We start from the raw sequence: 27,911 nt of genomic DNA on the forward strand, positions 1-27,911 counted from the left end.
GATCCAAAAAAGAAACAAACTGAAAATCTCAGAAGTGAAAATAAATCATTAAAATAGTAATAATAACCTGCTGTGGGATGGTCTGTATGTCAAATGCGTTGCTGATTGGTCAATAAATAAATCACTGATTGGCCAGTGGCCAGGCAGGAAGTATAGGCAGGACTAACAGAGAGGAGAATTGAGAGAACAGGAAGCTGGGTGAGAGAGACACTGCCAGCCGCCATCAGGACAAGGAAGATGTAAAGTACCGGTAAGCCACAAGCCACGTGGCAAGGTATAGATTAATAGAAATGGATTAATTTAAGCTGTAAGAACAGTTAGCAAGAAGCCTGCCACGGCCATACAGTTTGTAACCAATATAAGTGTCTGTGTTTACTTGGTCGGGTCTGAGTGACTGTGGGACTGGCAGGTGAGAGAGTTTGTCCTGACTGTGGGCCAGGCAGGAAAATTCTAGCTACAATAACCGACACTCCACCCCCCAAAACATGGATACATCTGAAGAGACAGTCTGGTGGTCTGGAAAGCTGTACTGACAAGCTTTAGCTACAGATAAAAAAGGAACCTGTGAAAAATCCTATATAGCGAATAGATAAGGCAGAAGACAAGAATAGAAGAGAGGTGATTTTTAAGTCAACATCAAGTATTTCATTATAAGATATAAAGATATAGAGAGGTGCTTAGTGATAGAACACTTGTCCAGTACAAAAGAGGCACAGGGGTCAATCCCCAGTAGCAAAAAAAAAGAAAATAATAAAATGACACAATTATTCAGAAATAAACACATGAGACTGTAGCCAGAGGCTTTTCTGTGTCTCAGCCCCAAATAAACACACAGAGGCTTATATTAATTACAAACTGTTTGGTCTATGGCTCAGGCTTCTTGCTAGCTAGCTCTTTCATCTTAAATTAACCCATTTCTATTAATCTATGTTTCGTCACATGGCCCAGGCGTTACCAGTCTGTTGGCGTGTTGCTCCTTGGGCGGTGGGCTGGCATCTGCTCTGTTCTGCCTTTTTTCTCCTCGTCTCTCTGCTTGGATTTCCCACCAATCTATAAACTTTATATGGCTATAAACTGTCTTGCCATAGGCCAGAGCAGCTTCTTTATTAACTAATGGTAGCAAAACATATTCACAGCTTACAGAAAGACATCCCACGGCATGAGACTACATGGAAAACTTTTGTCATGTCACTAGCAAGAAATTAGAAATAAATACCACCCCTGGCAACAATGTAGCCAAACTGTAGAACACTGACCATCCAAAGAAGGATGAACTTCACTCAAATAAATAAATGGACAGTGAATCTAATTAGCATTAAACATTGGAAGGCAAAGGTCTCACACTCCAAAGACTGAGGAAAGCCAACCACCATCAGCCAAACTCTTCAAAGAGCTGGAAGTTCAATAAATGTATTTAAATAGATGAGCGCCTTAGAGTGTTTACTGTCCTCAATCCATTCAGAACAAAACAAAATTCCAGTGAAGCATGGGCAATAAGAACCCAGAAGGAATGCAGGAAATACAAAGGAATGGGTGAAGTATTAATTTCATATGTATACACGATTTTGTACACATTATAATCATATGTATATAGTAGTATACATCCTAGAATTTAATTTTAGGATGTACTTAAGCTGAGAATGGTAGCAGAGGTCTGCACACCCAGTGCTCAAGATCACAGAAAGAAAGCAAGAGTGGCGACAGAGTGGATTGTGTAGTAGGACTCTATTTTTTTTTTTTTTTTTTGGTTTTTCGAGACAGGGTTTCTCTGTGTAGCTTTGCGCCTTTCCTGGAACTCGCTTTGGAGACCAGGCTGGCCTCGAACTCACAGAGATCCGCCTGGCTCTGCCTCCTGAGTGCTGGGAGGACTCTATTTTTAAAAGGGGGTGGGTGGGTAGCATGTGACTGGAATCCCAGAACTCAGGAGACAGAGGCAGCCAAATTCTTTGAGTTTGAGGCCAGCCTGGTCTACATAGTGAGTTCCAGGACAGCCGGAGCTACACAGTGCGACTGTCAGCAATGATAATGCAGCAGAGCTCTGGAACTGCTTCTCCCCAACCCACCCTCACTGCCTTCCTCCCTTCTCTTCTGCTGTTTTTTCTGATGTGAGGTTTGTGTAGCCCTGGCTGGCCTGGCACTTGCTGTGTGGCCCAGACAGGCTTCCAACAGTTCTCTTGCTTCAGATTTTCAGCTGTGAGAAACAGAGGCATGTGCCACTGTGCTGAGCTGAACTTATTGTTAACTTTCCACTTCTGTGCTGTTTTTGTCTTGTTTCATCAGTTTTCATTTTACCTTTGTGCCTTTGATTTTCTTTTTTCCTGTTTGAGGCAGAGTCTAACCGTAGCTCAAGCTCGACTTGAACTCCTTCTGCCTTGTGTTTTATACACATTAATTTTTAAAACCAGATCTTGGTATTGAAAGTTTTACTGTTTATAAATGCTGGGTTGTCACAATGTTCGTTTTTAAAAAACAAAAAACCATCTGCATGCTCTTATATACTCAGTATGCAAAGTTTTCTGAAGCTAAAAATTCACAGTTGTAACTTTTTTTGAGTGTTGTGGTTTCAAAGGCTTAAAAAGTCTTAAGGTCATGCTAAGGTTATGAGATGAATTGGCAAGCTTTCCAAGACCACAAGCTTTTGAACATTAAAAATATTATGTAAGATCCAGCTAGAAGCTCATCTGAAAACCTATCCCACTCAAGGTATTTTCTTGTTGGTTTAGTTTAATTTGTAGCGAGAGTTCCTGCAGAGTTCTGCAGCTGCTTGATTCTGGAGCGTTAGCACCTGGTTTTGATCTGCCTTTTGTGTCCAGTACCTTCTGTTTGAAGTGTGTAAATCGTTTTTTTGTTTTTATTTTTATTTTTTTCCTTTAGAATTATTTTATTAAATCATAAATGTACAACAGCTTCTTAACTCTACACATGCACTTAAATTTTTAAAGGAAAAACGTTATGTCTTATTACACCATGATCCTACCTGGCTAATAGCTTTTCAAAACTTTTGAGAAAAATCTTAAAAAGGTTTCACATGTCACCCGAAACTTACAAATTTAACATTATCAAAGAAGGAATGCTTCTACACTCTTACAAAGACCACTAGGAAGAAACAACAATTAAAAAGCTAAGAAACTGTCTCAAAGGCATTTTTTTTACAATCCTTCCTCCACAGTAAGGTAATGTTATTAAATAATCCAATCCATTCACAAAATGACTCTCTGCATCTGCTCTGGTGTCTTCTGCCATATCACTGCATATTTATGCATGACTGAGATAAGAGTTTCCTTAACATTGTTATTTCGATAACCTGAAGCTGTTCTGTTACCTCTGGACTCTCATCCTCTCCTATTTATACAGTGAAGCCCATGGTAAGTAGGAAGAAGCTCAGTATCGGCTCCTCCCACCATAGCCCCCACTTCCTCCACTTCCTCCAGGACCATAGTTTCCTCCACCATATGGTCCTCCCATGTTCCTGCTACCACCAAAGTTTCCACTCTTCATTGGGCCATAGTTAGAAGGTTGCTGGTTATAATTTCCAAAATCATTGTAATTTCCACTTCCATAATTTCCTCCTCCATAGTTGTCATAACCACCTCTGTAGCCCCCACCCTGGTTGCCATATCCAGGTCTTCCACCACCATATCCTCCTCTTCCTCCTCCATAACCAGGGCTACCTCCAAAATTGCCACCTCCAGGTCCTCCTCCATACCCATTATAGCCATCCCCAAATCCACGTCCACTTCCATATCCATCAGATCCCCCCCTAAAGTTGCTTCCTGGTCCTGGTCCAAAATTGCCGCCACCACCACGAGAATCCCCGAAACCAAAGTTTCCTCCTCTTCCACTCCTTGAACTTTGGACTTCCTGCATTTCTTGTCTAGACAATGCCTTTCTAACTTCTGCATTGTGACCATTATTGATGGTGTGATATTTTTGCAATACAATTTTATCCACAGGATCATGGTCATCAAAAGTAACAAAGCCAAAACTTCTTTTCTTCCCAGACTGCCTATCAGTAATTATTTCAATAGTATCAATTTTTCCATATTCTTCGAAATAATCTCTAAGGTGGTGTTCCTCAGTGTCTTCTTTAATTCCACCAACAAACAGCTTCTTCACAGTCACATGGGCACCTGGTTTTCCAGACTCCTCTCGCTACAGCACGTTTTGGCTCAACTACCCTGCCATCAATGGAATGAGGCCTTGCAGCCATGGCAGCATCAACCTCGGCCATGGAGGAGAAAGTTACAAAACCAAATCCTCTTGATCTCTTGCTTGTAGGCTCTCTCATAACCACACAGTCTGTGAGCTTTCCCCATTGCTCGTAGTAGTTTCTCAAACTTTCTTCTGTGGTTTCAAAGCTTAAGTCACCAATAGTTTACGGAACTGTTCCTTTTCTCTCTCCATCGCGGACTCAGTCGCTTCATCCCGATTTCCCGCAGCCGAGCGAGATGAGAAAGATCTCCGAGGACAAACATGCACGGGACTCGTCCTGACGCTGTAGGGAGAGCAGCCGCTGCTCCGAGACACTGCGCCGCGGGGAACACCTGCACACAGGACCCGGCGCCGCTGCTACTCTTGTTTTTATTTTTAGAGATAAGGTTTCTCTGTGTAACAGTCTTAGCTGTCCTGGAACTCATTTTGTAGACCAAGTTGGCCTCGAACTCACAGAGATCCCCCAGTCTCTGCTTCCCATGTGCTAGGATTAAAGGCATGTGCCACCACTGCCTGGCATGAAGTATGTACATCTTGTCTGAGACTTTCCTAAGGGTTCAAAGCCATTTCACAACAGGGGGACTCAGCAAACAGAGATGTCCCTGTAGTGGGAATTCGCATTGACATTCTCTCTCTGGGGAGCTTAGATAAGAGGTTTTGGTATACAAAAATTGACTTGCTAAAGATGTGAATTGTGTAACAATAAAAAAGCCCTTTGCAAAGCAGCAGTGAGTCAGTTTACCATAGACTCACCCCCTGCAGCTGGAAAGGCTAAAATCATCCCAGAGTGCCTCTATCTTCTTTACATGGACCTGCATGAACCCCACATCCAATACAGCATTAATTCTTTTGTGTGTGTGCATGTGTGCGCTCCTGTGCATGAGGAAGCCAGAAGTCAAACCAAACATCTTCCCTGGTCGTTCTCCACCACAGTTTTTGAGGCAAGGTCTCTCTCTCTAAGCCTGGAGCTGAAGCGTGAACCTACTTAGTCTTATCAATAAAAACCAGGAGTCAGATATCGGGGTGATAACCTGACAGATCAGAGAAGCAGCGGAGCAGCCACCAGTGACCTCTTACTTCTCCAGATATTCTGACTGAATGGAGGCCGAGATCCTGTCTCCACCTCCTGATTGTTCTGGGACTAAAGGCATGAGCCTCCCAAGTGCTGGGGTTAAAGGTGTGTGCCTCCACCGCCTGGCCGCCATAGTTAACGAGTGGCTAGCTTCGCCCTCTGATCTCCAGGCAAGCTTTGTTTGTCAGAACCTAAAATATCATGCAACATGGAGTTCAATGATCCAGTTAGAATGACTGGCCAGCAAGTCCCTGGGATCTTCTTGTCTCTACCTCCCCAGGTCTGGAATTACAAAATTGTGCAGCTTCATGCAGCTGCTCCTTCCTCCCTGGTCCTCCCTCTTTCCCCATCCCCTCCTCTCCTTCCTCCTCCCTCCCTTCCTTCCTTCCTCCCTCCCTCCCTCCCTCCCTCCCTCCCTCCCTCCCTCCCTTCCTTCCTTACTTCCTTCCTTCCTTCCTTCCTTCCTTCCTTTAACATAGGTGCTAAGGGGTGCTGGAGAACTCATGTTCACATGGGAATCGCTTACTGACTGGGCCATGTCTCCAGCCCCTTTTCTTGCTGTTTTTATTAAGAAAATGTTTAAAGATTCATAAAAACAACAAAATTGTATAATATATAACCAACATCAGTTCAGTGTGTCGCACACCTTTAACGCCAGCACTTGGGACGTAGAGGCAGGAGGATCTCTGAGTTTGAGGCCAGCCTGGTCTACAGAGTGAGTTCCAGGACAGCCAGGGCTGCACAGAGAAACCCTGTCTTGGAAAATCAAAACTGAAATGAAACTGAACCAACCAAACAAATACACAGCATCAGATTTTAAATCACTAAGACTTTAGCCCACTGTTTCATCTACGTTTTGTTGTGTCTGCTGGTGTGTTTTGACGCAGTCTTGTCCCTCCTGTCTAAGAATATCATACATATGCATTTATTGTGCATCTCAGAAAAACATGGGCACATTCTTGACCTCAATAAAATTACTCACCAAAAAAAAAAAAAAAAAAAGTGACAGTGATTCTCTGGCTCCAGCTTTGTGTCTGTGTTGGACTTTTGCTGCTGTGACAGAAACCTAAGCACAGACATTCAGAGGGAGGAAGGGTCTTCGGCTCACGGTTTCAGTCTTCATTCCACAGTGGTCAGGTGGCTTTGTTGAATGGGCTGTGGTAAGGCAGAATACTATGGGAGGAGAGGATGGTAGAGAGAAGTGGCCCATCTTGTGCAGACAGAAGACGGAAGAAGGGTGGGACCAGTTGATAAGTAAAAATCCCCCAGTATTGAGTACAATACAGTAAGTCAGATCAGGCCAAATTAATAAGTCCAGGTTTAATCTGAGCAAAGAATTCCTGGGTGGTCCCAGGGGAAGAGGAGAAACCATGTGGCAAGTCTGTGGGCCTGGGTCTTAAGTACCCTGTAGGCATAGTTTTTGAGTAGCTCCAGGGGAGGAGCCAACCCTTGGTGGGCTTTCTGAGGGGCAGGGTCTGGAATGGGAGGAGTGAGACCCACGCGGGGTTTCCCAGCATCAGTTAAAGATTCTGACCTTTAAAAACACACCCCAGTGACCTACTTCCTTAAACTTCCATCACCTCCCAATAACAGCATCAAATGAAAAGCCCATCAATGTATTAACTCACTGACAAAGTCAGACTCTTCATGATCCCATCACTTCCTAAAAGCTACACCTCTGTCTGCACACTGCTGCACAGAAACTAAGCCTTGAACACATCTCACTGTTCAGACTTGCCTACAAGCCGGTTTGTAGATCTAAGCAGAGCCAGTGCTGCTTGGTGTCCCCCTTCACGGGACAGCTGGAGCCACTCAGTGACTTCGTCGGCTTTACTGCTCCTCAACAGTCACACTCACTCTCCCTTGATCCTCCATGATTTCTCTGAATCTCTCACAACAAAACAGAGGGTATTTGCTCTTCTTCGTCTGCCCTGCTTCTTTTCTCTTTTAATGATTATCCAATCTCCTCGTAAGGAGAGGTATGGAATCTTATAAGGAATCGTGGCCACCCTTCTCTGCAGAGTCTAGGGAAGTCCTGTGTGCTGGGCTGCAGGATGGACTCACAAATCAAACTCCTCCCACAGGACCCTTCATTGAGAGTCAAGTACTAGGGGCTGTTGGAGGGTCCTATTCCTCAAAGAAGCAGCGGAGTGTAGCAACAAATAACCCCGGCTAGAACTGCACATTTGTTTCTCTGCTGGGTATTATGGCTGTATTTTTGTTGAGCTACTCTTGGCCTGGCTCCAGAGAGTAGCATCTAGCCCTAATATTTTCTTTGTTTAATTGACATTTTTTTATATATATATATATCTTTTGTTTTTCTTATCAGCCTATGTGAATCTTGTCTGAGAGTCTCCCAAGGATCAAAGGCCTATGTAAAACTTGGTTCAGGAAATCCGGAAAACCATGGTACCTGAGAAATCAAGGGATTTGCAGTTGGCATTTTATCTCTGGGAGCTCTTTTCAGGTTGCTTTGAAGGTACGAAAATTAACTGACTAAACTGTAAATACAGAGAAAATAAAAATGCCTGAAGTGAAGGGAAAAGGCTTCAGTCCTTCCAGGCTGGACCCACCTGCAGCCATGAAAGGCTAAGTTCGTTCTTAAGATGCCTCTGAGTCTTCTTTCCATGGATCTGCATGAACCTACACACCTGTGAACCCACACACTGGTGCCCCAACAAACAGCGACAGGGTATTAAGTTTGGTCTTAGCATGTTCTCAGCTCTGGCTTTAAGGCCAACAATGAAGAGGCAGGCTTTGCTTAAGTAGGAATCAGACCCGCAGGTGTATCTACGGAGGTGAAAGACAGAGTGTGGTAGCTGCAAAGATGAGCACATGGCCATACCGGTCAGTCCCAGCACAACACTGTATTCCAGGAGTAGAGTAATGGACCATTTGAAGTTATAGGTCTGTGGTAGGCAGACAATGCTCCCGCAAAAGCTGTTCATGTCCTGGTGCCTGTGACTGCCTCCTCACATGACTGAAGGGACTTTGCAAGTATTAGGTTGAGGGTTCACGGTTGTGGGGAGTAATTCTGGAGTATTCAGGTGATATCAACAGAAGTAGAGAAGTTTTAATAGTGACCACACCCTCCCAGTGAGGAAGGGCAGAACTATGGGAGCAGGGTGAGAAGATACTGCACCGCTGACCCACCAAGGAATGTGTGCAGCCTTCACAAGCTAGGAAGCCTGGGACACAGACCCTCTGTTGCTTTAAAAATGTTTTTAAAAATGATAAGCAGCACTGGTTACTGTGCAGAAAGGCCACAAGGCACAAGCCACAACAAAACCCAGTAAGAGAGCTTCATTAGGAGGAAGGGGCAGGGGACAAAAGAATCAGGCCTGGGGAAGAAGCACATACAGAGAGAGAGAGAGAGAGAGAGAGAGAGAGAGAGAGAGAGAGAGAGAGAGAGAGAGAGGGAGGGAGGGAGGGAGGGGGGAAGAGAGAAGAGAGAAGAGAGAGGAGTCTGTGTTTGGCTTTTTAAGGATTCCTGTGCATATGCGCAGGTGGGCTTATGGAGCTACACCACACATGTGCTGATTGTGTGACAGTGCTGTATGCATTTGCAAGATCACACAGCGCACTGATGATGTAAGATGTAAGACCCCTTACTTAGCTACTGAACTGCGCATTTGCGGCCATGCAGGTGGAGGAGCAGCAGAATCTTAACATTCCAGACTTTTTGCCTATTATAAAAAAGTGGGTGAACAGGAATAGGGGTGTTGTTTCTCGTGGAAAAACTGCTCCTAGCTGACTTGGCAGGCATCAGTTGACTCTTGGGGGGTAGGAAAGGGGGCTTCTGAGGTAGCCAGGTGTCCTAGGGTGGTCTACTGCTTTGGGAATCATCAGACAAGGTGCTGTCCAGGTGGATTCAAGCCAGTTCCGGAGCTCGCTGACCTGTCCATGTGGATTTTCTGGAGCTCGGAAAAGTTTTGAACATATTAAGAAACAGCCATGAGAAAATTAAAGTCTTGGGCTAGTGACCATTGTAGTGTTTAGTACTTTGTTTGCATTGGTTAGTGAGAGAGAGAGAGAGAGAGAGAGAGAGAGAGAGAGAGAGAGAGAGAGATTGGAATGTTTTTAATTTTTACCTCAGATAAGCCTTATCAAAGAGATTATTTTAAGGCACCTGTTTCCTTTATTAGTTTAGCATCCAGGAGACACAGGTGATCAATTGCTGAGAGCATTTAACAGTAATAGATGGTTATATTAAAGTCTGTTTTTGCAGAGCCCAGACACTTTTGGGTCTGGGGGTGTAAATACCTTTGGACTATTACTGTTCCTTACCACCTGGGTATATACTTGATGGTTCTTGGACTCCAGCTCTATGGTGGTCCTGTAACAATTAGCCGAGTAGTTAATTAGAAGAGGGAACCAGGAAGAGAAAAGCTTGTGGGGTGAGACCTCATTCTTCTGGAATTGGGGACAAGGCAGTGGATCCTGATGTCCTCTGGAACTTCAGAGAGAGCAGGGCCCTGTCTGTGTCACTGTGCACGAGAAGGAGAAAGGCTGCTGACCGGTCTGGAGTGAGGCACATGGAGGGAGCAAATGAAATGAGAGCTCCTACCTGAGCTGGAAACTCTCTTCCCTTTAGGTACCCCTGGAAGTACAATTAAGTCTGGTGAGGTGGGTAAGACTGTCTCCCTACCCTGACAATAGGGAAATGAGAAGGAGAGGTAGGACCCCAAAACTCCCTCAGGACTGATTAGGTGGCTTGGTGTCCAACAGGAAGGAAACGGATCGCCCCATGCTGCATCCTGGGTTCCCTGCAAGCCCGTGGCCAAGCCTAGGAGGTCTGCTGGAGGTCTTAATTTGATGTCCCCATGCCACTGTGCACACGGGAGCAGTCAGTTATCTCTCTAGGTGGCACTTTGAACAAGACTCAAGTGATGGCCCAGCAGGGCACACACTAGCCCATGTGGCCTTCTAAAACAGGGACCTGAGAGCCCTTATGCAGCCGCTTGGATAACGTGTGCCAGCATTTGGCAATTCTGTTCATGGGCTTTCTCATCTCTTCCATGGTGCACCTTAAATGCCACAGCTGAAACTTATGCCTGTTGGGTCAGGAGCCTTGTTCTCCAGATGCTTAAGAGTAGCCCTAATGTCAGGAAGCTCTGGAAGACAAGAGACAGATTTTATTCTGTGTCTTGATTTTTTTTTTTTTTTGATAGTTTGCTGGTTTGAGGACAGCTTCAGGAAGACTCCCAGGAGGAAGGCTGTAAATTGATATCTGGCTAGAGAGCCATCCGGATTACTATGATACCAATGTGGGTCCTGATCGTAAACATATTTGCATGCATCCTAGCCTGCTTCCAGACCTGTCTGTGCTTAGCGGCCTGTCTGGTACCAGAGAACAGAGCAGAGGTCAGACAACCCGAGGTTCTTTGGAGTCAGAGAGTCCTCAGGTTCAGGAATGCACGTGGGCAGGAAAGAAAGACTCTGAAAGGGAGGGTAAAAACGTGGGGGTAAGGTAACTCTTTTCATTTGTCTGTTCGCTGGCAGAAGTTAGATAATTCCCATGAAATATAGAGGTTCAAGCAGCCGTTATGTTGCCAAATTTATTGGTATCTGGGGATATTTAAGGCATTTCTCAGAGAAGACCAAGAGGAGGAAGCCTCCATGTCCCATGACTGCACCCAGAGAAAAAAAATTGAAATAACAAATGGGATCCCAGGCTCCCATCTCAGGCATCCCCGAGGATAGGTAATCTGTGGACCGGCATCAGCACAAGTTACCCAAACCGTCATCACAGATGGGGCAAGGCCTGAGAGTCATACATACTAGGAAGACTCCCCGGGAGTCCAGACAGCATTCAATACTTTGTCAAGACAGAATATGTCGTAGTCCACAGCCAAGGACGCTCCGGGGTTCTGGTGCTAGAAATATATCTTAGGCTACAGTCATGGGAAATGTCAGGGGATTGGAAAGGGAGAACTCACCAATCACAGTAGCCGGTGTGTATGCAGGAATCTGGTGGCTGGGCAAATGAAAAAAGCGGAGTGGGCAGTCACAGGTCCAGTAAACTTCGGTACAGGGTCCTGGACACAGAGACCCAGACGCAGAGCGCCAGGGAAGCCTGTTCTATCACAGAACCAATGTTGCTTTAAAAAATGATAAGCAGTGCTGGTTAGCATTCGGAAAGGTCATACGGCACAAGCCACGATAGAACCCAGTATCAGAGCTTTATTAGAACCAGGCCTGGGGAAGAAGCACGTGCAGAGAGCAGAGAGAGAGGGGCAGCGGGATAGAGAAGAGAGAGGAGGAGTCTGTGTCCAGCTTTTTAAGGGTTCTGGTGCACATGCACAGGTGGGCTTATGGAGCTATGCCACAAATGCGCTGATTGTGTGACCGCGCTGCACGCATTTGCACAATCACGCAGCGCACTGATGACACAAGACCCCTTGCTTAGCTACTGAACTGTGCACGTTCAGTCATGCAGCTGGAGCAGCGGCAGAATCCTAACACCCTCCCCAAAGCCTAGAGAGAGAGGCTTTCCTGCAGACAACTGGATTTCCAACCCACAGAACAGTAAATAAATTTGTGTTGTTTGGGGCTGGCTCTTGTGGTGCGCACCTTTAATCCCAGGACTTTAGTCAAGGCCAGACAGGTCTACATAGAGAGTTCCAGGTTAGCCAGAACTGTGCAGTGAGACTCTGTCTTGAAAAAAAAAATGTGTTGTTTTAAGATGTTAAGTTTGTGATAATGTGTTAAGCCAGCCAAGAGAAAACTGACACAACACCCATCTCTTAACTAGGGGAAGACTTTGATTGGCAGACCTACCAAGGCTATAATCCTGAAAAGCAGGCAGGATCCTATGACAATCAGGTGGCATTAGCAAGTAAAGGAAAAGAGGCTGTGACAACGAAATGTCATCAGGTCTGGAAATCAGCTGCACATGGATGCTGGGACCCAACAATTGATTAGGGAAGATGAAGGAGAAAGGGGGCTGGAGAAGGGAACTCAGTGCAGTGCTTACACATACTGAGAGGCACACAGACACACAATAGAAGTACACCTGCAGTTTAAAAATCCCACGCTTTGTCAAAAGGAAAACAGGGAAACTAGAAAAGGAGTGGTTCTCAGTAAAGATAAAGCTAGCTCAGCTAAACGCCTCAGCACCTAATCACACACACACCTGCTGCACAACAGGTTCAGGAGTCACCGATTTAGCCTCATCAGGGAAGCATCGAGAACCATCTTTGTGCAGGATGATGTTTAACAGAGACTCATAACTGGTCAAAGTGCAGAGAATAACTATCTGGGGAGTGCTCAGCCATAAATGCAACGTCTATATCACATACCCTCCCCTAAGACTCATAAGACTGGGCAGAGTGATTCTAAGGGTCAAAGGTTGGGGAGGGTTGAGGGTAAACAATGTCTTCTGGACATGACAGGGTCACTGTGATCATGAACTCACAGCAGCTATGGTTGCCTGCCCAAGATCAAGCCAGTCCACATTCCAGCATGGATGGAGGAGGGGCGTGTGTGTGTGTGTGTGTGTGTGTGTGTGTGTGTGTGTGTGTGTGTGTCCGTCCACTGAAGAGCTTGACGGCTAGTGGGGGAGGAAAAGTCAGTTTTCTTTCGAAGTCCAACTTGGAGAGACAGTTCAGTAAGCTCCCTTGCAGGTGCACGGGTGACCCCAAAACAGTTGATTGGATGATGACATCCCATAGCTGCATCAGACGAGACCCCTTCTTGGTTGACTTTACCTGGTCTGTGTGCTCTAAGACCTCCTGAGGTAACATTCAGCTTAGGCAGAATTTCATGCAACCAAAAGGGGAATGTGGGAAGGTGTGGCTGGTATCTCAGGTGCAGGCAAAAAATCCTCTGTAACATGAATCTTAAAAGGTCTTATTAATAAAAACACTCAGGAGCCAGATATTGGGGTGAATGCTGAGAGATCACAGAAGCAGAACAAGCCACAGCTAAGCTCACCTTGCCAACTTCTTAGTGGATGCTGTTTCCTGAAACTGGAAGTCTCTGAGTCCCCATCCGAATGGATCTCAGCTGAACTGCTACTGAAAAGCCTAAAAGATTAAAAGCCTCTAGTTCCTGGTCCTCACGCCTTATATATACTTTTCTGCTTCCTGCCATCACCTCCTGGGATTAAAGGCATGTGTCTTTTCCAAGCAAGACATGAGATCTCAAGTGCTGGGATTAAAGGTGTGTGTCATCATGTCTGGCTGTTTCCAGTGTGGCTTTGAACTCACAGAGAGCCGGATGGATCTCTGCCTCTGGAATGGTAGGATTAAAGGTGTGTGCTACCACTGCCTAATGTCTATGTTTAATATAGTGACTGTTCTGTTCTCTGACCCCCAGATAAGTTTATTGGGGTGCACAATATATCAACCACAGTCCTTCCTACCCCCTCTATGAGGTAATGTCAACTGACCTCAGCTTGAGGGGCCTGACAAGTAGTCACAGCTGCTCTGGTAAAGATGTAATAGCCGCTTTGCTCTAGGACAGCATTCTGCATCAACCCCTTCCTCCAGTTCCTACAACCTCTCTGCGTGTTCTTCCACAGCGGCTCCTGAGCTTGGATGGGCTGACATAGACAACTGGTGATTTCCTCCTGATCATTGCACTGTGCTCTGACAACAGTCACACCAGCAGCTTGACAAACGTAAACATCGACAGTGACAGTCACTGAAGGGGGTGCTGGTGACATCGACACACTGCCTGCTTGAGCAGGTGTGGTAGCAAGGCAATCTGACAGGAGCATCCTATCTGTTTAACAACAGTGGCAGCTTCTCCACCGGGGCTAAGACCTCACCAGCCACAGGTTTTCCCATGAGAAACAATGATTCTCACTTCATGATGAGAGTCAGGGGGCTCCGATTACTGAAAACCATGCAGTTTATTTTGCAGATTTGCAAAACTGTGAGTCAGCCTTGAAGGGCAGGCACACTGAGTGTGGAGACCAGCTTACAACCTGTAACATGTAAGGAATCTTCCTTTGTGAATAGTAATGAAGGCACAATCTTACAAGCCATCCTGGTCTGTATTCTGGGTCTTTTACTCAACAAAAACCACACATGGATTCATCTCTATGGTTTCATCCCATTTCAAGCATGTTAGGGTCATGCCCTTGCAGGCAAGCCTGGCTGTTACTGCTTTTCTACTCTATAAACCTGTAGTTTGTGTGTGTGTGTGTGTGTGTGTGGGTAGCTTATAGAGTTGGAAAAGGCTGCTAAACTAACAGGTATTAGCAGGGATCTATTTTCTGTTCATTTGTAACTGGGTCTAAGCTGCCTCAAGGCCTCTTTGAACATAAACCATCAAATTCCTCTGCTGTGGGATGTTCTGTATGCTGTGAATGTGTTGCTCTGATTGGTTGATAAATAAAAAGCTGATTGGCCAGTACTATAGGAAGTATAGGCGGGATAAGAAGAGAGGAGAATTCTGGGAAGAGGAAAGCTGAGTCAGCAAACGCCAGCCTGCCGTCCAGGGAGCAGCATGTAATGGCACACAGGTAAAGCCATGGAACACGTGGCAACATATAGATGAACAGAAATGGGCTGAGTTTAAGTGTCAGAGCTAGTCAGTGGTAGGCCTGAGCATTATAATGGCCCAGGAGTTTTAATTAATATAAGCTTCTGATGGATGATTTTATAAGCGGCTGCGGGGTCCGTGGGACTGGGCAGGACCCGAGAAGACTTCAGCCACATTCCTCTTCATGACCTTACAGCCAATGGGCAAGTTGCTGGACGCATCTGGAACAGCCTGTGCCACTGTTGTGCCAGCACATCCTGCCTGGCATACTGATAGCATGCCACGAAGAGCCCCCAGCCTAGCCTGGGGTGACAACTGTCCTGTGGCAGCCTGCACAGTGCCTTCCTAGCACTACAAAAGCCAGCTAGTTGAGGACACCCTCTCCCACGCCCCGCCTCAGTCCCTGTTTGATTTTTTTGTGTCCTGCAACCACACCACACAGTCTTCAATAACAGGGTCTTAAAGTTTAGTTCTGGCATGCACTGGACAGCAGTGATAACTGTCTCTGTTTTTGGTGGCCAGGAACCCCTCAGAACATAGAACACCCTGACAAGCACTCCCTGGAAGGCTGCGCACCCCGGCAAGGTGATTCTGAATTAATAACCGAGGGTTTCAAAGAGAAGGTTCTTCCATCCACATAGGTCTTTGTGTTTTCTAATTATACACCACTGGTGGGAGTGTCCTTAACAACTTCCTTATGCTCTGAGAGAGTCCTGTCTAGAAAACGTTCTTAGTCACTGTTCCATTGCTGTGAAGGGACACTGTGACCAAGGCAACTTATAAAAGAAAGCATTTAATTGGGGGCTTGCTTACTGTTTCAGAGGGTGAGTCCATGACCATCATGGTGGGGGCATGGTGTTGGAGCAGTAGCTGAGATCTCACATCTCACCCACAAATGGGAGGCAGAGAGCTGGGGAACTGGACCTGGCATGGGCTTTTTGAAACCTCAAGGACCACCCACAGCGATACACCTGCCCAACAAGGTCACACCTCCTAATCCTAAGCAGTTCATCAACTGGGGAGCAAACATTCAAATAAATCTGTTTATGAGGGCCATTCTCATTCGAACAACCACAAGAAAACAAAACAGGGTTGGGGATATGGGTAAGGTCATCAGGCACTGCTCAGTTGTTTACTGTTGTTGGGTTTTAAGGAGATGCTCAGACTGAACCGGCTGCCTTACCCAGACAGGGACACTGGGAAGCCTTGAAAGTGAGCTTCTTCAACTGTTCTCACCCTAGCCATGTATTAAAAACGGAGGCTTAAAATGTGCAAAAGAATCCCAGCACTCGTGAGGCAGAGGCAGGTGGATCTCTGAATTCCAGGCCAGGCCAGCCTGGTCTACAGAGTTCCAGGACAGCCAGGGCTGTTACACGGAGAAATCATGTCTTAAAAAACAAAAAACAAACAAACAAAGAAAAAAAACCCACACAACCAAAAAACCCCAAACCTAACCAAGACAAAACAAACAAACAAAACCGTGCGAACAATACCAGTGTTCAGAGTCAGAACTCAGGACTGTGCACCCCAATAACCAATGACTGGTAAATGCTGCCAGTTAAGAATTCGGAGGCAGAGGCCGGAGGGGCTCCATGAGTTCGAGGCCAGCCTGGTCCACACAGTGAGCTCCAGGCCAGCCTGGACTGCATAGTGAGACCTGTCCTGAAAGACAAAATCCTGCTTCGCGGCTACCTCGGAGGTCACCCGTTTGCAGAGTGCGGGCGAGGGGGCGAGGAGGCGATGGCTCCAGCCTGGAGGCCTGAGCGCACGGTTGCCTGCACAGGGCGGGGAGCCGGCGGAGGAGGGCGGCGCCGCGGGGCTGGACCTGGGCTGCAGCTCCGCCGGAAGTGCCCGCCCGCCGGGACATCTTCGGCGGAGAACGCGCCCGCGCGGCGACCGGACCTGGCGCTCGCAGCTCCGCAGCCCCGCAGCCCCGCAGCCCCGCAGCCCCGCAGCCGCAGCCGCAGCCGCAGCCCCGCACCTTGGCAGGTGAGCGCCGCGCCTCTCCCGCGGAATGCAATGCGCGTCGCCGCTGCTCTCGCCTCCTCCTCCTCGCTCTCGTTCACCTCCTCCTCCACTGCTTCGCCGCCTTCTCTGTCTCTCCCTCCTTCTCTGTCCTCCTCCGGTCTTTCCCCTCCTCTCTTAATCTCCCCCTCCTCCCTCCCCGGCAAACCCTGCAAGTGGTCCCCGAGTCCCCGGGCCCGGGTCGCCAGCCACAGGCAGCTGTAGCCGGCTTTCTGGGATGCTCCTTGCCAGGGTGGAACTACCGAGCAACTTTTGCTCTGTTCTGGAAACACTCGCTGGGGTTTTGATACTCTTTTCTGCACCGTATTTTAAAAACGTTAACGATTACTTTAAAAATGTAAGACAAGATTGGGAAACACTCCCAGTTTTGATGAGTTCTTTCTAGCAATTTAAGAGTGGTGAGGTTGGGGACGTTACTATGGGATAACCATTTCCAGGTATTGCATCTCCAAGGGTTTTGTTTTGTTTTTTTTTTTTTTTTTTTTAAATTTTAACTTTCAAGGTTTGAGGCTTTCTTTGTCTAGTTAGAGGTCTCAGGGAACTATACATATGTATTTTTTTTAACGTTCTTTAGAAGTGGAGTAAAGTGCACACCAGTTTGATGAACTGCTCAGAAGTGTTGGAATGACTGGCCACGAGTGAATGAATGGCCATCAGCTTGGGTCAGATTTGACGGTTGTATTTCTGAAGGTGAGGGCTGGAGGCCAGGGAATCCACAGCAGTTCTGTTGGGTGTTAGGACTTTGCAGCTCCTGCTGTTCATCTTAGAGAGCAGTTCAACCCAGTCCTTGCTATTGGCAAGAATCATTTTCCCTTGTAATTAGAAAACAGTAGTCGGTAGACTCCTGAGACTCTTGTCAGGGTAGACACTCCTGAAAGTGCTAGTGGACAGTAAGTTGTAAGAAATGTAAAGAAAATATGTTGGTTTTTAGACCTAATTCTCCATCTTAGGGAACCATCATTGCATTTTGCACATTTAAATGAATGAGTTTTGTACAGAAATGTTGCTTCCAGGGGAGTGTGTGTGTGTGTGTGTGTGTGTGTGTGTGTGTGTGTGTGTGTGATGTGGGGGTGGTGGTGATGAGACACAGGACCTATTCTGGCCGTTAGGCCTTGAAATTCGTCTGCTTTGTAATTACTGTCGACAAGTCTGGCTATTGGTGGGGGATGGGAAGGGTTTACATTTGTTTGTTCTTTAGGGGTAGGACACAAAGAGCAGGGAGCTCTGTCTGTGTGTTTCCATGGTCACCTCCAGCCGGAAGGCCTGCCAATGTCCTGTGAAAGTGCAAAAGCAGTAAGGGACAGGGCCCTGGAACAAGGCCTCTGTGGAGCAGTTGAAGGCTGGGGAAAGGGGGCTTTCAGGAAGCCTGGGCCTGGGGAGCAGCCCTGCTCCTGAGAATCCTGGAGTGCTGAAGGGAAAGGAGGAAGGTTGTGAGCAATATGCTTTTCCCTCGAATTTCTTCACATGGTTGTCTTTTTTTTTCTTTAAAAAAAAAAAAAAGATTCCTTTACTTTAAGACCTAACGTGAAAAATAACATCCATAATTTCTTTTTTAAAGCATTTCTTTTTTGGGAAAAGAAAAAAAAATAAAGGTAGGAGGTATGGCCTTAAAATGCCTTTACTTTCCTACTGGAGAAGTGGCTAGGGGTGTCTGGAAAGTGTGAGCGCAGTAGTTCATTCCCCACCATGAAAAAGCCAGGTGTGATGATATGCCCTGTAACCCTAACTGGGTGGACAGGACAGAGGCCTCTGGAGTCTCTGACCAGCTAGTCCAGTGGATCAATGAAAGGCCCTGGCTCAAATAGTGAGGTGGTGATCCACAGAGGGAGATGCTGGATATGGAGGGTCACCCCCCTGTAACATGAATCTTAAAGGGTCTTAATAATAATAATAATAAAAAAACCCTCAGTGCCAGCTATTGGTGTATGTAGATTCTGAAAGATCAGAGAAACAGAACAAGCCACAGCCAACCTCACCTCACCAATTCCTTGGCTGATCTTGTTTCCTCAAACTGGAAGCCTCTGTGTCCTCATCCAGGACAGCTGAACTGCTGCTAAAAGCTTAACAAGGTCTAAAATGCCTCTACTTCCTGGTTCTCACGCCTTATATACCTTTCCATTTCCTGCCATCACTTCCTGGGATTAAAGGCGTGTGTCTTTTTCCCAAGCAATACATGAGGTCTCAAGCCCTGGGATTAAAGTTGTGTGTCACCATGCCTGGCTTCTACGTCTATCTAGTGGCTGTTCTGCTCTCTGACCCCAGATAAGTTTATTAGGGTGCACACTATATTGGGGGACACACTATCACCACACCCCCCTCACGTGGGAACACATCAACATATAAACAAGCATGCATAGCACACACACATAGGCTTTAGCTTTAATCTTAGAAACCGCAAGAGGTATTGAACACTTTAAAAATTCTTTGACAGTTTCACACCTAAAAACATTCTCACAGGATCCTAGGCAAGTTTGCTTTCCAGGCCTTTTAAGTTACTGGTGGGATTGGTTGGGGGAGGACTTGGCTTGAAGTTTTTGGGCGTTCCCGATTCCCCAAAGTGACTTTCTTGGCTCTGTCGGGTGTTGCAGAAATAGGAGGGAGCCTGACCGAGATCTGAGTGCCTGGCACAGATGCACACACCAAGACAAGGACAGTTGCTTATGTCGAAGTCTGCTCATTTCCAAAGCGGCATCCCCCTGCATGTGTTTCTGCTTCTATGTAAATAACATACATATACTAATGACCCTCCTGTTATTTCCGAAGCCTCAGTTTTCACTTTTAGCTGCTGTTGCTGTAATATCAGTGGAGGTAAGAACCGTGCTTCAAATCTTTCACTTAGTTTGTGACCAGTTTCCTGTCGGGTCTGCTTATATCCTGAGGGTCTTTCCTTGGTGTGTGGCTCATGTTCAGGGCTTGTGCCTTGCCGACCTATTTTTGTGTTGCTTATGTAAGTTTCATTTGTGCCTTTTATGTCCATCCTGAATGCTTGCTATCCCTTGTAAGGGTTCCTGGAGTTAAAATCCGCCCATGTACCCCACTGTGCATGGGCCAACGAGATAGTTGGAAAGATAACACTGTCCAACCTCCCACCCTCTCAGGCTTGTCGGTGACTCTGACAGAGGGGCCTGTAGGGGATACAGGCTTGTGCTCCCCACTTGTACTAATACTGTCAGTACTTTATGATCTTGTAATACAGTTGGTGGGAAGTAATGAAGTGTGAATGCTTCACGTACTCTGTGTGCTTGTATAATGCCGTGCTCAAAAATGCATCACTCCACCGAGGCTAGGTGAGAATGAGTGATTTTTTTCCCTAGCTCAGTACCGCATCGCCCACACCCCCTGGGATGAAGTGTCCCAAAGTAGACAGCTGGTCTTCTGCTTAGACAGTTCTCTCATCCAGTCCCTATGAGGCATTGGTGGCACGCTCCGCTTGCCTTCCTTCTGTGGCTAAACCTTCCCTTGAAGGTGAATGTTTCCTTGATGTTCTCTTTAGGTTTCACAACTGCCTCAGGCAACAGTCACCATGTGAACTGGTTAGTGTTTCGTCAATTTGGTCAAACTAGGGTCACCTGGGAAGAGGGAACCTTCGTCCAAGATTTGCCTCCATCAGATTGACTTGTGGGCATGTCTGTGGTGCATTTTCTCGATTCAAGGTTGATGTGGGAAGGCCCTGCCCACTGTGGGTGGTGCCGTCCCTGGGCAGGTGGTCCTGTATGGTATTAGGAAGCAGGCTGAGCAAGCCTCTGTTCCTGCCCTCAAGTGTTCTTGCCCTGACTTCCCGCAGTGATGTGGGAAGTATTCAAGTCAAGTAGACCTGTTCCTCCCTGAGTCGTTTTTGGTTTCGATGTTTGTCAGAGCCACAGAAAGCACACTAGGACACCAGGGTTGTCCTTACAGAGTGGCCTGCAGGTTCCAATAGAAATAGGCTCTCTCCATTACCAGACTAAGATGGCAAAATCTCCTGTGTCTCTTTGGAGACCTTCCTCTACTGCCTTGTTCTTCGGGTGTACACGTAGCATTAAACATGGAAGGTGTAAAATGCTACGAAATGTGACTCTGAGACTCACTAGTCACAATCTTACCTCTTTCTCACATTGTATTTATTTTCACCATTTTGCTTTTGTATTAAAACTATATTCATTGAAGAAAAGTGAAATTAGAATAATGGGGAAATAATTCATAAAGCTTATTGGTGTCCTGCTTTTATGCATCCCCCATGTATAGTGCAGGGAAACATCCTCATGCACTGTATAGTTTGAAGTCGTTTTTATCTTCCAGCAGAATCAGAAACGTACTACATTGGCTGCTCTGTAACTTCTCACTCTACAGTTGGCACACTGATGGTTTTGTTTTATAGGTTGGCTTTATAGTTTGTATACTGATGGTTTTGTTTTATAGGTTCACTCTACAGTTGGTACACTGATGATTTTGTTTTATAGGTTGGCTTTGTAGTTGGTACACTGATTTTGTTTTATAGGTTTGCTCTATAGTTTGTATACTGATGATTTTGTTTTTTAGGTTAACACTATGATTTTGCTCTTGCTAGTGATTCTCTGAGTTGGTTGGCTCAGCTAGGTGATTCTTCTCCACACAATACTGGCCAGGGCTATAGTCCTTGGGAAACTCAGTTTGGGAGGCTGAGACTTCAAGATGGTTCATTAGCTGTTACCAATTTTTAAAAATTGTTGTCTTGCTGATTTCTTAGCAGGGACAGGATTTTACTACCCTAGTCAAATAATTGATTGGTCTAATTTTCCTGGCAGCAGAATTGGAGAGCTGGTGTTTACCATCTGCTCCTCTCTGTTGCTGGTATTGAGGCAGCAGACAGGTTATTCCTTACACGCCCCCCCCCCCCCACTCATCCCCCACATCCCCCCACCGCTGCCCATGTCCTTTCTGCGTCCCTTTTGCCGGGTTCCGCAGTGACAAGGCTGCTCTGGGTTCATTCTGTTGAACACATTAGCCTTGCCTATGCTTGTGCAGGGAATTTGATCAATATAGAGATGAGCCTTAGACTAGGAAGCTGCTTTAAACAGAACCATGTCATGTTACTCTTCTCTTCTGCAAGAAGTGAGCAGAAAGCCTGCATCCCCAGGCGGATAGTCACAGGGCTGGGTGCGGGGAAAGGCTGTTCTGTGTGGAGGAGCACTGGTGGTTAACACTGGGAGAGAGCCAGGAGGCCACAAAAGAGCTAGGAAAATGAACAAACACTTCTCCAGCGATAATGGGTCACTTTCTCCGGTGGCTCACCAGATCCGTGTTGGCCCTGTCTGGAGGAAACTAAGGAGAACAGGTGTGGCCTCCAGCTTTCCTTAGCGTCCCTGGCCTCCGTCCGTGTCTGCATTTTCAACAGTTCTAATGCTTGCCGGGCGACCACACTTAGGAATTGTTCACCTGGGTCTGGAGGGGGCCTCAGTGGGTGAGAGCACTTGTTGCTTTTGCAGAGGGCTCGGGCTTGGTGCGAATCGCTGCATGTTGGCTCACAACCATCCTTAAATCCAGTTCCAGAGGGTCTGAAGACCTCTTCTGACCTCTGAGGGCACCGGGCATTCATAAGGACAGGCTTTTCTTGTCCTTTCCTAAGCAGTGCAGCTGCTTGGAGGACTTGGCCTTAGCACTGTGGGTGTTGTGAGCAGTGAGGCTCCTGGAGGACTTAGTGTTAGCACTGTGGGTGCTGTGAGCAGTGAGGCTCCTGGAGGACTTAGCGTTAGCACTGTGGGTGTTGTGAGCAGTGAGGCTCCTGGAGGACTTAGTGTTAGCACTGTGGGTGCTGTGAGCAGTGAGGCTCCTGGAGGACTTAGCATTAGCACTGTGGGTGTTGTGAGCAGTGAGGCTCCTGGAGGACTTAGTGTTAGCACTGTGGGTGTTGTGAGCAGTGAGGCTCCTGGAGGACTTAGCATTAGCACTGTGGGTGCTGTGAGCAGTGAGGCTCCTGGAGGACTTAGCATTAGCACTGTGGGTGTTGTGAGCAGTGAGGCTCCTGGAGGACTTAGCATTAGCACTGTGGGTGTTGTGAGCAGTGAGGCTCCTGGAGGACTTAGCATTAGCACTGTGGCTGTTGTGAGCAGTGAGGCTCCTGGAGGACTTAGCATTAGCACTGTGGCTGTTGTGAGCAGTGTGGCTGGCTGTTTGCAGACACTCAGCCATTCATGATAGGGACCGCACTGTCCTCAGAAGCTGTACCCCCAGGGTTCCGGGCAGGAAGGATGACGGCACGGTACAGTGGTGTTATCTACCTGGTGACACACCGCTTGTAAACACACTACAGTGAAGCCAGTACTGTGCTGACCAAAACCTTCTTGTGCACACAGGGTGGGGGCTGTTTTGTTAGTCTTGCTGTATAGCTCAGGCTAGCCTAGAATTTGCCATCCTGCCTCATCTTCCTGAGAGCTGGGGTGACAGGCATGGCCCACCATGCCCAGGTACAAAGTCATTTTACATTTCACTTTCTAGACACTATGCACACCCAGACTTTGGGGAAGCGTGGCTTGCTGTTGGGGGGCGAGGGAGTGAGAAGAAGCAGCTTCTCCACTTCCTGGTGACTGTCAAGGAAGTTAACCTGGCTCCGTGGACTTGACCTTAAGTCTCTATTTGAGGAAGTTTGTGACTGTTTAAAGATTGTTAATGTTTAAACCCCACAATGGTCCTATTCAGAGGTCTCTGATTTAACTGTTCACTTCCGTCTTATACCTGGAAAGCAGTTATAGAAGATAGTCATAACAATAAGCCTGTGTTTACAGAAAATGCCAGCTGTGGGCCATGGGCTGAGTGTGCTGACCTCTGACTCAGACAGTTTGAGACAGAGCATCCCTTTTTTAAACGTAAAAGCAGTGTGACGGCCACAGCCTCCACAGACCTCGGTGCTGCTGTGCCCGGCCTGCTCACCGAAGTGGCTTTTGAACTAGCTGCTCTGCAGCTTGCTGTCGGGTTTAGGTGGAGCCCATCCTGTGGGTAGGGACAGAGGTGCGGCCTCAGCACTGTTTGCAGAAGCTGTGCTATTTCTGCTTTGGTGACTTTGTGTCCTAGGCAGGTTTCTGTTGATGTGAAAACACTATGGCCAAAAGCAGCTTGGAGAAGAAAGGGTTTATTTGACTCACAGGTTATAGTTCAGTATTGAAGGAAGCCGATGCAGGGACTGAGGCGGAGACCGTGATGGGATGTCGCTTACTGGCTTGCTTTCCATGACTTGCTCAGTTTGCTTTTTGATACAACCCAGGACCACCTGCCCAGAGGTGGTATGGCTCACAGTGAGCTGAGCCCTTCTACATCAGTTATTAATCAAGAAAATGCCCTGCACCCTTGCCTACAGGGCAGTCTGAAGGAGGAGGCATTTCCCTCAATTGGTTCCGCTTCCCAGAGGACCAGAGCTTGTGTCAAGCTGACCGAAAACTGACTGGTAAGCATGGCCATCCAGAGTCTTCTCATCTGATTGCTCAAATGCACTCGATTAAAAATCTGTGCAGGCCGGGCGGTGGTGGCGCACGCCTTTAATCCCAGCACTTGGGAGGCAGAGCCAGGTGGATCTCTGTGAGTTCGAGGCCAGCCTGGGCTACCAAGCGAGTCCCAGGAAAGGCGCAAAGCTACACAGAGAAACCCTGTCTCGAAAAACGAAAAAAAAAAAAATCTGTGCAGAATAATTTTTTATTTTTTATTTTTTTTTTTGAGACAAGGAGTCTCTGTGTAGCCCTGGCTGTCCTGGAACTTGCTCTGTAGCCCAGACTGGCCCCAAATTCAGAGATCCGCCTGCCTCTGCCTCCTGAGTGCTGGGATTGAAGGTGTGCACCACCACCATCTGGCCTAAAAAAGGAAATTTTTTTTTTTTTTTTTTTTTTGGTTTTTCGAGACAGGGTTTCTCTGTGTAGCTTTGGCGCCTTTCCTGGAACTCACTTGGTAGTCCAGGTTGGCCTTGAACTCACAGAGATCCACCTGGCTCTGCCTCCCGAGTGCTGGGATTAAAGGCATGTGCCACCACCGCCCGGCCTAAAAAAGGAAAATTTTTAAAATGGGAAATACTAAAGTATTGGAAGTGCCAGTGTGTTTGATAGGTCATCCCTTGTCATATGCTCGCTTTCTCCTTCCTTGCCTCCCTCCCTCCCTCCCTCCCTCCCTCCCTCCCTCCCTCCCTTCCTCCCTTCCTTCCTTCCTTCCTTCCTTCCTTCCTTCCTTCCTTCCTTCCTTCTGTAACACCTGGCCTGGTATGGTGTCACACACCTTTAATCCCAGCACTTGGGAGACAGAGGCAGGTGTGTCTCTGTGAGTTTGAGGCCAGCTTGGTCTACAGAGTGAGTTCCAGGACAGCCAGGGCTACATAGAGAAACCCCATCCAAGGAAACAATAACCAAATCAATCAACCAAACAACAACAAAAAATCACCTTAAAGTGAAGGTCTCCATTCTCACCGCCCACTTGGGCTGAGATTCTAACCCAGGGCCTTGTTTGTGCTAAACACAGGCTACTTACTATTGAGCTGCATCTTCAGGACCCTTTCTATTTTCTAAAACAAGAAAAAACAATTTAGGCATAGTATAGTGGCTGCTGATGCCTGTAATCCCAGCACCCAAGAGGCTGAAGCAGGAGAATCACTGAGGGTTCAAAGCCAGCCTGAACTAGAGTGAAACCCTCTCTTAAAAACAGACAAAATTATCTTTTAAGCAAATATTAACTTTAACCAGTTTTAAAACACAGTGAAGCCAGTAACTGCGAGTCCACAGGTTTCGTCATGGCTTTTCTGATTTATAGAGACTTTTATCCTGTTGTGGTGGCACATGTCTGTGGTCCCAGCAGGTGGAAGGCTGGCACTGGAGGCTGGAGCGTTCAAGGCCAGTGTGATCTACACAGTAGAACTGTTCTCCCAGTTCCACCACCAAAGACAGACTTTTAACACAAAAACAGTTCTTAGGTTCGCTGCAGGGAAGCCTGGAGGTGGGGAGGTTTGCAGAGTTTACAGTTTAGATCTTAGAAAGTCTAAAGTGGGTCAAAGGAGCGCGAAGGATCCAATCTGTAGTGCTCCTCCAGTGTGCGCCCAGTCACCCAGCCAGGTGGTCTTGCCTCCTTCCTGGCGGCTGCTCTCCTACCTGAGATCCTTGTTCCCATCAGCAAGGGGTCGTTCCTGGCTTTGCAGTTTGAATGCCTTCCTGGGCAGTCATGCTCTAGGACACAGTGAGGAGTTCCTTTTCCTTGGTGTTGTGGTGTAGACATATGTAGCTAGAGTTTTCCTGCCTGGCCCACAGTCAGGACAAATCTCTGACACCTGCCAGTCCCACAGCCACTCAGACCCGACCAAGTAAACACAGAGACTTATATTGCTTACAAACTGTATGGCCGTGGCAGGTTTCCTGCTAACTGTTCTTACAGCTTAAATTAATCCATTTCCATTAATCTATACCTTGCCACGTGGCTCGTGGCTTACCGGCATCTTCACATGCTGTTTGTCATCGTGGCGGCTGGCAGTGTCTCTCTCTCAGCCTTCCACTTCCCAGCTTTATTCTCCTCCTTGTCCCGCCTATACTTCCTGCCTAGCCAATGACCAATTAGTGATTTATTTATTGACCAATCAGCAACACACTTGACATACAGACCATCCCACAGCAGGCATACTCTGCTGCGGTCACACTGGTGTTGTCAATCAGCTCTGCCTCAGTGGACAGTGGAGTCTACACAGTAGAGAACAACCTGGAGAACAGCCAGCAGGACTCTGGAGAGGAGAGAGCAGACTTGGGGTCTGTCCCTGGCCTTCCCCATTGGCTTAGTCACTTCTATGTCACTGTAACCAAAGTTCTGGACGGAATTAGTGAATCAGTTTAAGGGAAGGCATATCTTGGCTCCTGGTTTCGAGGAGATTTCAGGCTCTCATGGTTCCCACCCATCTCCCATCCCTGCTCCTGTGAAGGACAAGTCCTCTCTGCTTCCTATTGAGCAGTGATGTCGCTCATGATGTCACTCGGAACAGTTCACGTTCTCTTCCAGCATGGCATTCCTGCTCTGCCCTCTGGAGACTTCATTGGGGTGGCAGTGAGGGGAAATGTGAGGGGAAATGACCAAAGCCTCCCCGACTCTCTGGACAGCCTGAAAAATGTCAGATTTCCCACAAATGTGGACTCAAGGTTTGTTATTCCTGTTTGCAAATGTGAGTCACCTCAGACGATACCTAAGATGTGAGCACTGTGCTGCACCCATTGTACAGATGAGCGGTTTGGGAGTTCACGAGATATGGTACCGTTGCTTCGGTCCCTGAGTGGTACCAATCCACAAGCCTCAGTCCAGAGCACTGGCCTCACCATTCAGGCATGTAGACCTGTGGCTGTGGGCACTGGTCCATGAAAGGGTCTGTGTGCCACAGAGTATGTGAGTCAGAGATGGTAGCCTTATTGTGGAAACTTCTGTGTTTTTATTTGGCAGATTCTCAGCCCTGGTTTTAAGATGATGGGATTGGGAAATGGGCGTCGCAGCATGAAGTCTCCGCCCCTTATCGTGGCCGCCCTGGTGGCCTGTGTCATTGTGCTGGGCTTCAACTACTGGATTGCGAGCTCCAGAAGTGTGGAACTCCAGGTATCTTGTTGATTTAGAATGCATGGATGCAATTAAATGTCTAAAGTAGCTGGGCGACAGCGCCATGGGCCCCGTCACTGTCAGCCAGTCCCTGGGTTCCGGTAGCCTATACTAGTGGTGTTTTAGGTCCCAGTCCCCGCCCCAGCCCTGGTCCCACCCCCCAGCCCACCCTCCCCAGCCCTGGTCCCACCCCCCAGCCCAGTACTGCTTACTCTGTGACTATTGAGTTATAGTTCACACCTCACTCTGTGTCCCAGTTGAGCATTTGGGGAGGGCTGGAACGCTGGCCTGCAGAGGTGGACTGGACTCTGCCCATTCCTGTCCTACAGTCCACCGGAGAAACCAGGGGCCACATATCACAGCCAGTTCTGGGTGAGGCCATGCTGTCCTGGTCGTTGTTGTTGGCTTGATTTTTGTCATCTGAGAGAGGGGACCACAGTTGAGAAAATGTTTCCGTAAGATTAGCCTGGAGGCAAGCCTGTGGGGCATTTCTTAATCAGTGATTGATGTAGGTGAGCCCATCCCAATGTGGGGGGTGCATATGTTGATAAGAGAGAGAGAG

At 47.3% G+C, this 27,911-nt stretch overlaps 1 protein-coding gene and 1 pseudogene across 2 annotated transcripts in view; one reads left to right on the forward strand and one right to left on the reverse strand.

Annotated features, from left to right (window-relative positions):
• Positions 1-3,013: 3,013 nt before the first annotated feature.
• Positions 3,014-4,410, reverse strand: LOC128103475 (heterogeneous nuclear ribonucleoproteins A2/B1-like; annotated as a pseudogene).
• A 12,252-nt stretch (positions 4,411-16,662) lies between these two features.
• Golm1 (golgi membrane protein 1) overlaps positions 16,663-27,911 on the forward strand; it is a 51,142-nt gene continuing 39,893 nt past the window's right edge. For both annotated transcript variants that reach the window (XM_052726879.1, XM_052726880.1), the window contains exons 1-2: positions 16,663-16,765; positions 27,200-27,349. In XM_052726879.1, the coding sequence (XP_052582839.1) occupies positions 27,221-27,349 (129 nt within the window). In that variant the 5' untranslated portion in view covers positions 16,663-16,765; positions 27,200-27,220. The remainder of the gene's footprint in view (positions 16,766-27,199; positions 27,350-27,911) is intronic.

The sequence above is a fragment of the Peromyscus californicus genome, unplaced genomic scaffold (assembly GCF_007827085.1).
Source record: "Peromyscus californicus insignis strain IS unplaced genomic scaffold, ASM782708v3 Scaffold_8__1_contigs__length_139910024, whole genome shotgun sequence".
Classification (NCBI taxonomy): domain Eukaryota; kingdom Metazoa; phylum Chordata; class Mammalia; order Rodentia; family Cricetidae; genus Peromyscus; species Peromyscus californicus.